Source organism: Solanum dulcamara, chromosome 2 (assembly GCF_947179165.1).
Source record: "Solanum dulcamara chromosome 2, daSolDulc1.2, whole genome shotgun sequence".
Classification (NCBI taxonomy): domain Eukaryota; kingdom Viridiplantae; phylum Streptophyta; class Magnoliopsida; order Solanales; family Solanaceae; genus Solanum; species Solanum dulcamara.
The window spans coordinates 75,999,123-76,013,412 of NC_077238.1; the positions used below are offsets into that span (position 1 = coordinate 75,999,123).

Consider the following 14,290-nt stretch of genomic DNA (forward strand, 5'->3'; position numbering starts at 1 on the left):
ATTCAAGGGTGACGCCTCTAATAAAATTTTAATATATATTTATTTTTTTTGGTTTCTTAGCCGAAGTCCGCATTGAAACCTCTACTTTTCATATTATTTCATGAACTTCCTATTCTAATCTTTTTTTAGTATCAGAGAGATTATTTTTCATTTCATTAAAAAAAAATCTTTGACCCATAATATTTCTTCCTATTAATAAATATAGATAATATATTTATATACACTCCAAAAGAAACTATCATTATTGGAGTAATTTTATTATACTACGTACCTTTCTCTATGTATTTACCAATTACCAATACAAGAAATCAAAAGCTTTACAGAATGGTTGGTCACAGATTCATATCTTATCAAATGCAAAGAATATTGTGGTGCAAATGTTACAAAAGAACAATATCCTGTGAAATAGTACTTACTTGCTGGGATATATGAAGATTGATGAGTTTTTTTGAAGAAATCAATATTTTATATATTTCTTGATCATGAAATGTACTATCTCATAATCTAGCAAAATTCTCTATTTCGTATAGAACTTCTTGGGATTCAGCTTTCCCAAGTTGGATTGTAAATAATACACTGACCATCATATGAACATTTGAAACAAATTATGAGATAATATAATAAATTTATTTTTTAATAAAATGGGTCGGTGACTTTAACACAATGGAATGGACAATATAAATGTAGTACATGTTAGCTTTTTATTGACTAAGTGATATTTTCCCAATTACTTACTCCCATAAAGTTTAAGAATCATTCTTTATATTCTCTTTTCTATTGCATATATCCATGTATGAGCTTTAATGCATATATACTTATAGACCAAGAAACATTTTGGAGGAGCAATACATAGAGGCGCAGTGAAGATTTAATGATTATGAATTTTATTACTAGAAATAGAAGTTTTTTCTATATGAATCAATGAGAAAATTGTGTTATAAACATAATTTTTCTCAATTCATTTTCCACCGAACCATCTCATTAGAAAAACATATGGTGGGCAATCGATTTTCATTGAAACACTGGGAAGCTTCCTAATTTTTTCGTGTGAAAATATTATTCATTTTTTTCCTCAATGATGCAATCAAAATATTTGTTGGAATAGTCGAATAGTCACTAAACATTTTTCATTGGCTCCTCTCACTACATGAATGAATCAGATATCTACCTGTAATTTCAACCATGGTTATAAGGCCATGTCTTTATGCTATTGTAAGCTGACTAATTATTATCCAAATATAAGTCACTCTTCCAAGTTGTAAAGTTTAAAGGAGAGTGTCTAAGGTCCACTCAATCAAATTAAATATTAGGGATAAAACAAATTTTTCCCTGGACTTATTCACTTTTTCAGAAAGATAATTCTTAAAACTTTGGGGAATATTTTCATTTTCGTTTGCTTAGTCTTATCCCCATGTGGGAGTATTTTAGAGTTATAGATTCTATAGGAACTGAATGATCTTATTTGATCAAATATCTAGCAATAAACTTTAAGTTTCTTTCGTTGTGGTGTTTTTAAGCTAGTTCCTGAATAATAGTTTAAAAGTTTTCTTTTTGATGAGATTGATTATTGATAATTTATAATGACAATATTGATGAGAGTGATAATCTTGATGTTATTGACTATATCGATAGAGACTTTGATACAAAATTGAAATTACTGGCCAGCGATTCTTCCCGTGCGCTGATCGTGGTAAGACACTCAGAAGAAGAAAAAATGACAAGAAGATGGTTAGCTGCAAGGTGACTGACAGGAATAAATGGGCTAACTAGGAATATGATTTCGGGAATGGACTGATTTCTTCAATTTGAATTAGTACAAGCAATATTTTCTTGTATAATATGGATCCCAAAACATGTATGAATTGTGATGTGAATGAGTCGGATGAGTAATCCCTCGTTTGTTCTATTACTGAACCATCTGTAGATTGTGAAAGATGTTCTACTAGAAACATTTTTCTTATTGCTTTGGTTCATGATATTCCCCAAAAATTTCTGTAGAATTGGTTATTGTTGAGTTTTATGTGGATGATTTATTCGAAGTGATTGTTCTGCTTATTTAATTAAATAGTATTGAGTTAGGTAAACACTAATATCACTCAATAATACATGCTGAATAGTGAATCCTATATCTTTTTTAAAGGAAAAAATATGTATGTTAGCATCTCTACTAATTTTATGAGATATCTGTCACCTTCCATCAACAATAGGTACTAGGTAACTCTATTCACCAAGATTAGGACAGATAGAAAATAAATCACCTAGTGTTTTTGTCTTTATTTGAATTTTTTGTGAGCTCTATTAATGGGTACATTTTTGCACTATATTGATTAAGGAACTTTAACTTATGTTATTTTTAATATTGTACCTCAACAAGTTCTTAGCATCAGTTTCTACTCTTCTCTCTAAAGTTACTTTCTAGATAACATAAGTTAATCTTTTGGACCAGAAAAAAAGAAGAAGAAAGAAGTACTATTGTAGCTCATATATATCGATATAGGGATCGATACTTGAAAGGTAATATTACTCCATTGCTTGAATTGCAACATTTGAATTTTGAAGTACTTGGACCTTAGTTACAATGATTTTGGTACAAGTCGAATACCGAATTTCATAGGTTCATTTCAAAGACTGGAATATTATACCTTAATCTTCAAGTTTGTAACTTATCAGGTGAAATTCCTTACTCTCATGGAAACCTTACACATTTGCAGATTCTCGATTTATCGTTGAATCAAATTACAGGATCTTTCCTAAATTACGTAACAACATTTTCAGCATTGAGAGAGTTGCTTTTGAACAATAACAAATTCAACGGGAGGTTACCTCAAAGTTTGTCTTTGAAGTTTCTACCATCAAAGGAATCTAATTATCCGATGATGGATTTTATTTCAAATAACTTATCAGGTTTAGTCTCATCATTTACTTCCAACTTGGAAATATTGAACCTTTCGAAAAACAAGTTTGTTGGATCAATTTCTTTCTTGTACAAAATAGCCAACTCTTTGTTCCGTACCATTGACCACTAGAATAGCATGCTCTCAGGAGAACTTCGCAATTGTTTGATGAAATTCGAAGAACTAGCTGTTCTTAATTTAGCTAACAACAAACTATACGGTAAAAGCAAATTCATTAGGTGAGGTGGTTAAGGCTAATTTCAAAGGAGAAAGTACAAGCAAAGGAAGGGAGGGGAGGAGATGCCTGTCACGATCCCAACCCGCCGTGACTGGAACCCACACTAATCCTCCAGTGGGAAAATTATTTTTTCAGCCCAATCTATCGCACTTGTGAGATATAATAGTTAAAGATTTGCAGAAGCAGGAATAAATCAAGAAATAATACTGAGTCCCCATAAACTCAGCAAACAATCTAAACAACAACTGGAAATACGGAAACATCCTAGGAACTGAAAGTCATCGTACCAAAACTCTAAACTAAACAAGTCTAAAACAAGGGGATACAACCCTAAAAAAAGAAGAAAATATAGTCATGAACTAAACCAATGTTTGAATCTACATTCTGGAAAAAAGGACTAGAAAATAAGAGAGTCCACATCAGCTTGAAAGAAACAACTCACCCTTGAACTCGAACAATAGTCACTCCTCTAAACGAGGTCTCTCCGCAACAGACTGAATATGTCCTGTACTCAATAAAAGACAGAGCAAGTATAGTATCAGTATACAAAATCAATGGTGTACTAGTAGGATCACGCAATTAGCCAGTAAGCGGATCATAGAAAAGTAAACTCTATATAACAGACATATCTATATACATAATAAGTTAACCAATCTCATCTTCCACCATATTCAGCAAGAACACAATCAATATCTTCAACATGCTATAACTTCACAGAAGGATCCTCTCAGGGACCAACAAACAATCAACCTTATATCGGAATGTGACACCCGATCCAAATATATATCGGTACGTGACACCCAATTCAAATATGTGTCAAAACATGACACCCGATTCAATTTATGTGTCAGAATATGACACCCGATCCAATCATAACACAATCACAAATACATTCAGTATTTATAGCGTTATATTACCAAGAACAGATTCATCACAAAAACATGATAACAAGTGATCATTTCACACATAATCTAGCATGTCTCCTTATTCATATACACATATGCATATCATAAAGCAGTTTATCATGTATATGAAAAACATATAGGAAACAAAACCATCACTTACCTCAAATTTACGTTTCAACAACCTTACAATGCAAGAATTTTTCCTTTTCGGGTTCGTTCTTCTCTTTTTTGGTCTAAAAAATAGTAAATACATATAAAAGATCAACACAATGGACTAACTATCATGAATATAATACAATTCACATCCTAGGACAAACTCATGATCTTAACCCCACCTTAGGGCTATTTTCCACCATTAGTTTTCAGTTCAAACCCTCCCCCAATGATTACCAATCATAGTTTCTAGGTTTTAGGAATCAAATAATGAATTTAGAGAGTAAAATCTTTACTTTAAGCGTGTAAATCCATGAGAAATTGATGAAAATCGCCCAATGTTTCCTCCTGAAGTCTTAAAAACTATTTTTGCAGAAAATGACCGTTTCTAGGGTTTTTCCCGACTTAAGTCGCGACTACTCTGCTTTGGAGGTACTCATCCCACTCTGGTGGATTACACGGAAACATATAGATAGATTTTGAGCTCCAAGCCCCTTCCCAAAACGTATTAAAATATACCCTTCGAGCCAAACCCAGTTTCGAAAGTTTTACTCGCTCGAATGAGATTCCGCGAAGCCATAAATGTTCCGTATTATCTTGGCTATCAGCTTATCCATATAAGTCAGAGATTCTCTCTCCCACCATTCATATAGTCACCCTAGACTTCACCTGACTCAGAATTCATCCAAGTCTGGCCTATGCTAAATTTTTCCGAAGTTACTACCTGAAGTTTTCTGGCCGAAAATCCTTCTCCATTGGCCTATTCCTAAAGATGGGGACAGATCATTATAATAGATACCAATTTACCCATCACTCGTCCCTGAGTGACTAACTAGGGAAAACAGGGCTAAAGTAGAGATAAAGTAGTACCTGTTTCGGCGAACAGTTGAGGATACTTGTCTTGCAGGTCTTTTTCAGTCTCCCAAGTAGATTCCTCTACCGAATGATGTTTCCATTGCATTTTAACTATATTAATCTCTTTAGTCCTCAACTTTTGGACATCACGATCAAGGATTGCAACTACTACTCCTCATACTGGAGTTCCTTATCTAATAACACCGAATCCCATTTAATTATGTAGTCCCTATTCCCATGATACTTTTTCAACATGGACTCATGGAACACCGGGTGTAACCCAAACAAGATAGGTGGTAAGTCCAATATATACGTCACTAACCCTACACAGTCAAGAATTTCAAAAGGGCCAATATAGCGAGGAATGAGTTTTCCCTTCTTGTCAAACCTCATTACCCCTTTAATAGGTGAAACTTTTAGAAGTACTTGCTCACCGGCCTCGAATTTCATATCCCTTACTTTTTGGCCAATATACTCTTTCTAACAACTTTGAGCCGCTAAAAGCTTAGCTTGGATACTTCTTACCTTATCCTGAGTATCCCTTACTAAGTCTACCCCAAATGGCTACACTTCTCCAGCTTCAAACCACCTATGGGAGACCTGTATCCCCTCGCATACAGGGCTTCAAATGGTTCCATATAAATACTGGAGTGGTAGCTATTGTTGTAGGAGAACTTACATAAGGGCAAAAACTTGTCCTGATGTCCCCCAAATTCTATCACACATGCCCTCAACATATCTTCCAGCACTTGGATAGTCCTTTTTGACTGTCCTTCTATCTGTGAATGGAAAATTGTGTTGAAAGTGAGTTGAGTACCCAAACCTTCATGCAACTTACCCTAAAATTTGTAAGTGAACTGCGTACCGCGGTCTGAAATGATAGAAAGAGGCACCCCGTGTAGCCTTACTATCTCCTTCATATAAATCCTGGCCAGTTGTTGTGTATTGTAGTCCACTCTAACTAGGATAAAGTGTGCTGACTTTACTAAACTGTCAACTACCACCCAAAGGGAGTCTACTTTCCCAAAGACTTGGAAAGTACCACCATGAAGTCCATAGTTATTCTCTCCCACTTTCATTTAGGAATGAACATTCTTTGAATCAAACCTGCAGGTATTTGGTGCTCATATTTCACCTGTTGGTAGTTTTGACACTTGGCTACATATTCAGCTATGTCTTTCTTCATACCAGGCCACCAATACAACTGTTTCAAGTCTTGATATATCTTAGTTACTCCTAGGTGAATAGAGTATCGTGAAATATGAGATTAAGATAGGATCTTCTGAATTAGTCCATCTACCCGAGGAATGCAAATCCTCCCCCTAATATAAAGCACTCCACCTGCATCAATTATTGAGTCTTGAGCCTTGTCCATCAACATTTTCCCCCTAATTTCATTTAAGTTAATATCTTCAAACTGCTTGGTCTTGATCTCTGCTTTAAAAGTGAACCTTAAATCAACTCCGGCCATTATCCCACTTTTCTCTGAGATGCCTAGCCTCATGAACCTGGCTTTCAAGGCCTGAATTTCTCTAGCCAAGGGCTACTTAAGGGCTCCCAAATAGTCTAGACTATTAATGCTAATCAGTTTCTAGCTCAATGCGTCCGCTACCACATTAGCCTTACCTGGATGGTATTGGATGGTGACATCATGTCTTTAAGCAACTTCATCCATCTTCGTTGTCTCAAATTTAAGTCCTTCTGGGTGAACACATGTTGTAAGCTGCGGTGATCAGTAAACACCTCACACTTGATGCCATACAGATAATGTCTCTATATTTTCAATGCAAATACTATCGCTGCCAATTCTAAGTCATGAGTCGGGTAGTTCCTCTTATGCACTTTAAACTGTCGTGAAGCATATGTTATAACGTTCTTATCCTGCATCAACACAATACCCAAACCTGAATGTGAAGCATCATAATAAATAATGAAGTCTTTACCTTCAACCGGCAGAGTCAAAATTGGTGTTATGGCCAGAAGAATGTTGAGCTTTTGAAAGCTCTCTTCACACTTATCAGTCCACTCGAATGGCACATCATTTTTAGTCATCCTGGTCAAGTGAGTAGCAATAGAAGCAAAGTTTTTTCATGAACCGATGATAATAACTGGTTAGTCCCACAAAATTTCTAATCTCAGTCATGGAACTAGGCCTAGCCCAGTTCTTAACTAATTCAATCTTTTGTAGGTCCACTATTACCCCTTCTTTTGAAATAATATGGCCCAAAAAGGCAACTAAAGGTACCCAGAATTCACACTTAGACAATTTTGCATACAACTTTTGTCTTTTCAAAATACCTAAAATAATTTAAAGATGATCTGCATATTCCTGTTCACCCTTTGAATATATCAATATGTCATCTATAAACACTATCACGAACGAATTCAGGAATAGCTTGATTCCAATGAATTCCATCGAAGAATCAAGTTAAAACAATAAATAATCAACTTACCTTAACCTTGGAGAGATTTATGAAGTTCAAAGAGTGTTGGGACGTTATTGGATAGGTTTTGAGATAAGGGAGAAGAGGGAGAAAATTCTGGAAATTTGTCAAGTGCAAATGCTGAAATTTTCTGATCCTTATCCCTTTTAATTGGGCTCTTTTGGGTTAGTTTTTGGGCTAAATTTTGGACCAAAATGGTTTATTATGTGGACAACATATTAGGCTTTTGTCCTAAAAAAATTATTGGAGTTTGGTAGCCCAAACTTCCTATCCATTCCACCAATAATGGGCTGCCAGAAAAAATTCAGAATTGGGTTTTCCCACAATTCACTTATATTGGCCCAACAACAAGTCATTACTTAGCTTAATAGTACCATATAACCAACCCATTAAATTTACACCATATCCAAATCTTAATACGTCTTACTTCAACTTACTATTAAATTTACACCATGTTCAAATATTAATACCTATTACTTCAACTTACTACTCCTCTTAGAATTTAAAAAAAAATCACATGCCACCTTTTAAAATTTCAAACCATTGCCACACTCTCAATCCATTACCAACCAATACATTCACCTACAAGTCATGATTTCTCATACATGTATGAATATTCCACACTGAGTACAATATACTAAAACGTTAGCAAATGGGGAAAAAATACGGGGTATTACACCTTTTCCTCTCAAAAATTTCTAGAGCCACAGTTTTTACATTGCAATTAAATACAACAAAATAAAGGGACAACCAAGTCATTTCTAAGATCACATTAAAATCTTTCATGTCTAAAATTACCAAGTCAACCCAAGTCTAATATCCCATAAATACAACAGAACAAGCACGGTACACATGGGTGACTATGACTGACTCTCCAACAGGAGTAAAAACATGAACAAAGACATCTAATATATCACACAGTGCATCAAAATCCAAGGCATATTTTACAGACACATAAGAATACGTGGAATCTGGATCAGACAAAACAGTAGCCACCCGATCACAGACAAGAATAGTACCTGTGATAACTGCGTCAGACGCCCCTGCCTGACTGGGCTACTCTTCAACCTGCACTACCATTACCTCGGCCCCCATGGCCTCTCGAATTTCCTCCTCGCCCACCCTATGGATGTCCTCTTCCATTGCTCCTCTAGTTGTTGGGACCACTGGTTTGGCCTCCTAGGGTGCTGAAACTGTCCTGAGAGGGTGAGGACACTCCCTCAGTATATGGCCTGGCTCTTCACAATTAAAATAGTTGTGATCAAAAGACGGGTTGCTAATTGGGAATGACGTTCCCTGACCCTCATGGACGAAGGCTGCTATGGAGTACCTAAAAAACTGCCAGTATTAGCAAGCATCGCTAACTGAATTGGCCAAACTACAATCACCGGCCTGCCTGACCCTCTAGAATAGGATCCCTGGAAGTTACTTGTACTCTTGGTCTTCTTAGCCAAAGTTTTGGCTTCCTATTTCTTCTCACACCTTCAATATTATTAAAAAAGTCTGTGACTTCATTGAAACTCCTACCAGATGAAGTCATATGGACGGAAAATATCTACAACTTGGGGTTAAACCCCTTCACGAATAACCTGATCCTCTCATTCTCTATAGTGACCAGGCATACCTAGATAATGCATGAAACTTGGCCTCATAAGCAGCCACTAATAACCCTCCCTGCTCAAGGGCCATAAACTCATCCTTTTTTCTGTCCCTCAAAGTAGTGGGCACATATTTTTTTAAGAACAGAGCATGGAACTGAACCCAAGTAGTGGGGCAAACACAAGAGAACGACACTCCACATAATCCCTCCATCACTGCTTGGCCTCTCCCTACAACTGAAAGTCACAAACTCTACTCCATATTGGTGCACTATACTCAGCTTGTGCAACCTCTCATAACAATCAAGAATAAACTTATAAACATATTCATTTTCAGTACCATGGAAGACTGGAGATTTGAGTTTGAGGAACTTGGTGAGCATGTTATGCTCATTACCGGTCATTACTAGACCCATGAGTAGTCTGAAGAAGGCATTAGTGCCTACCACCTCATCTGCTAGCTGAGCTGCAGTAGCAACAGGACGAGCAACAGAAGCTAGTGCTACTGGCATGGTGGAAATGGCTCAAGTGCCGGCTAACTCACTCAAGAATACGATGATCTACTGGGCTAGTATGGGGTCCAGAGGGGGAATACCAACAACCCAGTTTGGGTATTCTCCTCCTGCTCAGCATGTTCTTCTTCTTTTCCAACTTCTACCTCTCCCTTTAACTCATTCCAGGAAGTAGGAGGGGCCTCATCTACTAGCAAGACTCTACTAGACTTGTTTTGGTATGACAAAATCAACGAACCTATGCTTTGATACCAACTTTGTTATGACCCTGACCCGCTGTGACTGGCATCCACACTAACTCTCTAGTGGGAGAATCATTTTTTTAGCCCAAGCTATCATATTTATGAGATATATAAGTTAAAATTTGTGAAAGCAAGAATAAATCAAGAAATAATACTGAGTCCCCATAAACTCAGCAAATAATCTAAACAACAACTGGAAACGTGGAAACATCCTAGGAACTGAAACTCATCGTACCAAAACTCTTAACTAAACAAGTCTAAAACAAGGGGATACAACCCCAAAAGAAGAAGAAAACATAGTCATGAACTAAACTAATATTTGAATCTAAATCTTAGAAAAAGGACTAGAAAATAAGAGAGTCCACGAAAGCTTGAAAGAAATAACTCACCCTTGAACTCGAACAATAGTCACTCCTCTAAACAAGGTCTCTCCGCAGCCGGCTGAATATTCCTTGTACTCAAAAAAAGACAGAGAAAGTATAGTATTAGTACATAAAATCAATGGTATACTAGTAGGATCAGGTAGTTAGCCAATAAGCGGATCATAGAAAAGTAAACTCTACATAACAAACATATATATATATATACAGAATAAGTTAACCAATCTCATCTTCTACCATATTCAGCAAGAACACAATCAATAACTTCAACATGCTATAACTTTACAAAAGGGCCCTCTTAGGGGACCTACAAACAATCAATCTTGTATCAGAACGTAATACCCAATTCAAATATGTGTCAAATATGTGTCAAAATATGACACCAGATTCAATTTATGTGTCTGAACGTGAAACCTGATCCAATCATACCATAATACAAATACATTCAATATTTAGAGCATTATATCACCAAAAATAGATTCATCACAAAAATAGGTCAGCAAGTGATCATTCCACACATAATGTAGCATGTCTCCCTATTAATATACATATATGTATATCATAAAGCATTTTATAAAGTATATGAAAAACATACGGTAAACAAAACCATCACCTACCTCAAATTTATGTTTCAACAACCTTACAATGCAAGAGCTTTCCCTTTTCGAGTTCGTTCTTCTCGTTCTTGATCTAAAAAATAGTAAATACATATAAAGGATTAACACAATGGCCTAACTATCATGAATATAATATCATTCACATCTTAGGTCAAACCCATGATCCTAATCCCATCCTAGGACTATTTTCCACCATTAGTTTTCAGTATATACCCCTCCCCCAAAATTACCAACCATAGTTTCTAGGTTCTAAGAATCAAACAATGAATTTAGAGAATAAAATCCTTACCTTAAGCATGGAAATTCATGGAAAATTGATGAAAATCATCCTAAGTCGCCTCCTGAAATCTTAAAAACTATTTTTGCAGAAAATGACTATTTCTGGGGGGTTTTCGACATAAGTCGCGACTGCCCCGCTCTAATGGGATCCATCTTACTTTGGAGGCACCTCTTTGTTGGGTTTCACGGAAATAGAGAGCTCAGGGTTTGAGCTTCAAGCCCCCTTTCCAAGACGTATTAAAATATACCCTTCACACCAAACCTAATTCTGGGAGTTTTACTCGCCCGAATGCGATTTTGCGAAGCCATAAATATTTCATATCGTCTTGGCTATCAGCTTATCCAAATAAGTTAGAGATTCACTCTCCCACCATTAACATGGTCACCCTAGACTTCACCTGACTCAGAGTTCATCCAAGTGTGGCTTAGGCTAAAAATTTTTGAAGTTACTATCCGAAGTTTTTCTCGCCCAAAATTCTTTTCTATTGTCCTATTCCTAACGATGGGGACGGGTCATAACAATGAATTAACTTACTAATTGTAATGAGGCATAAAAATATATCTATTCATTGACTTGCATGTAAAAAATAAGAAGAAGAAAGAATAAATATTTTAAGATTATCATAAAATTTATAAGACACTTTATGATGATATCACAAATAATTATATTTAAATAGTGAAAAATTAAAATAAGCAAAAATGTAGAACCAAACACTTGTTTATTCGAAATTGTGAAATCTTCAATGAGATGTAACTGGATAAAAATCTGATTTTTTACTTTGTCTTCTTCCTCTAACCGCTCCAAAATCTCTTGATACTTCATCAATTCTTTTCGAATCTTTGGACCTTGTTGATGTAACTGGACTTTGTATGTTTCTGTTTTGTCACTCTCATTGATAGCTAGTTAGCTTAGAAAAATCTCCTCAGACACTTTACCATTTCAACTATGCTTTTTTCGATGAATCTTCTTTACTTGCATCCTCTTCTTTGATTCCTAACCACATTATTAAAGCATTCATCCAATACCTCATTTTCATCTACTTTATCTAATTAATATGTTAATCCCAAATTACCATTAAAATTTTTTAATGGATCTTTCATTTAAGCTAGCGCTCCAAGATCATACCTCTTGGCCACCATTCCTATGAGTTTCTTCATCGATTTTAAATTAATATATAATAATAAATAATTCTCAATCAAATATTTATAAGCACGTGAAGGCATTTTTTAGCCATTTTTATGTTCAAACATATATTCTTATTCATTCTCTCCCAACCACTATATTCTCCCCCATACACCACCATCCAAGTGAAATTGTCATCAACTTTGTCAATATATATCACCATTAATGTAAAAAAACATTTTTTAAAAATATTTTTTAGATTTTGTTAACTTTTATCTAATCTGCAACCAACTAACTACTAATAAAGAAGATGAAGAAGAGAAGAAGCAGCAGTAGAGAGAATAGAGTTTCATTCATCATCTATCTATGTATACAATGCATTACACATGCTCTTACATAGAACACTGTCAACTTGTTCTTCAAGCTAACTATATAACAAATTCTGTTACAACAAACTAACAAACTTAAGGACTAATTTGTAACTAACTCCCAACTAAGCAACTAATCTTCAACTAACTTCCAGCTCAGCATCTAACTATCTCAACATTATTTAACACACCCCTTCAAGCTGGTATGTGAAAAGAATTGAATATACCAAGCTTGAAAACCAGTAACTTATGTTGAGCAACACCCAAACTCTTAGTTAACACATCTGCAATTTGTGAAGCTGTGGGAATAAATTGTGGTTGAACCAGGCCACTCTTGATCTTTTCTCTAACAAAATGGCAATCAATCTCTATATGTTTGGTCCTTTCATGATATATAGGATTAGAGGCTATCTGTATGGCTGCTTGATTATCACATTACAATGTAACAGGAGTAGAAACAATACAGTTTAATTCTTGTAGGAGCCCATACAACCAAGTCAGTTCAGCCACTGCCATTGTCATGCTCCTATACTCACATTCATCTGAGCTTCTATTGACTGTCTGCTATTTCTTTGATTTCTAGGGAAAAAAAGCATCCCCTAACTTTACTACATATCCTGTGACTGACCTTCTAGTATTAGAATAGGCCACCCAATCAGAGTCACAGTATATAGCTAACTCTAATATTGTATTGGATGAGAAAAATAAACCAAGACCTGGTAATCCTTTCAAATATCTCACCACTCTCATATTTGCATCCAAATGAGATTGTTTAGGCCTTTGCATAAACTGACTACGTACCTGGACATCAAAACATATGTCTGGACTAGTGATAGTGAGATAGATTAATTTTCCAATCAATTTTTGATACCCAACCAAGTCTTCTACTTCAGGATCAGCTTTGTTTCCCACATGAGCATCATAATCTACTGTTCTGAGCTTGTGATTTACTTCTAATAGTGTAGGACTTGGTCTTGCACCACTGAGTCCTACTTCTAAAATTAACTCCAAGCTATACTTTCTTTGATTGAGAAGTATTCTCTCCCCAGACCTCATAACTTTAATGCCAAGAAAGTATCTCAAAGTTCCTAAGTCCTTAACTTTGAAGTGAGCATGCAAGGTCCTTTTGCATCTTCTATTAGTTCAAGTGTGCTACATGTTATCAACAAATCATCCACATACACTAGTATAGTAGCAATGTCTATTCCTGTCTTTTTTGTAAATAGAGAATGGTCATATGCACTTTGTGAATACCCTGCATTGATCAGTGCATCTGTAAGTTTGATATTCTAGTGCCTTGAGGCTTGTTTCAATCCATATAGAGATTTGACAAGCTTGTAGACCTTCTTGTCCCCCTTTTTACAAAATCTTTATGGCATATGCATGTAGACATCTTCATATAAGTCCTCCTATAAGAATGCATTGTTTACATCCATTTGTGAGATAAGTCAATGCTTAGATGCAGCTAAACTTATCACAGTTCTAACAGACACCATCTTTGCTACTGGTGAAAAGGTATCATGGAAATCCAACCCTTTCTTTTGATTGTATCCTTTGGCCACTAGTATAGATTTAAACCTCTCAATTTCACCATTAGACTTGTACTTAGTTTTATATACCCATTTAGAACATATAGCTTGCTTATCAGTTGGAAGATCAATAATATTCCAAGTATGATTCTC

General features: G+C 35.5%; 1 protein-coding gene across 1 annotated transcript; it reads right to left on the bottom strand.

Annotated features, from left to right (window-relative positions):
- Positions 1-13,043: 13,043 nt before the first annotated feature.
- On the bottom strand, positions 13,044-13,664 carry LOC129873141 (uncharacterized mitochondrial protein AtMg00240-like). The gene is made up of 2 exons (XM_055948173.1): positions 13,237-13,664; positions 13,044-13,134 (listed from the first exon to the last, which is right to left on the bottom strand). Exons 1-2 carry the CDS (start codon positions 13,662-13,664, stop codon positions 13,044-13,046), a joined length of 519 nt encoding a protein of 172 aa, XP_055804148.1.
- Between the last annotated feature and the right edge of the window lie 626 nt (positions 13,665-14,290).

What these genes read in the sequence shown, in the direction of transcription:
- LOC129873141 (XM_055948173.1), bottom strand. Translation starts at nt 13,664, where the DNA reads ATGAGGTCTGGGGAGAGAATACTTCTCAATCAAAGAAAGTATAGCTTG. An exon ending in GCCTATTCTAATACTAGAAG is followed by an intron (nt 13,135 to 13,236) that starts GTCAGTCACAGG and finishes ATGTGAGTATAG; the next exon opens with GAGCATGACAATGGCAGTGG.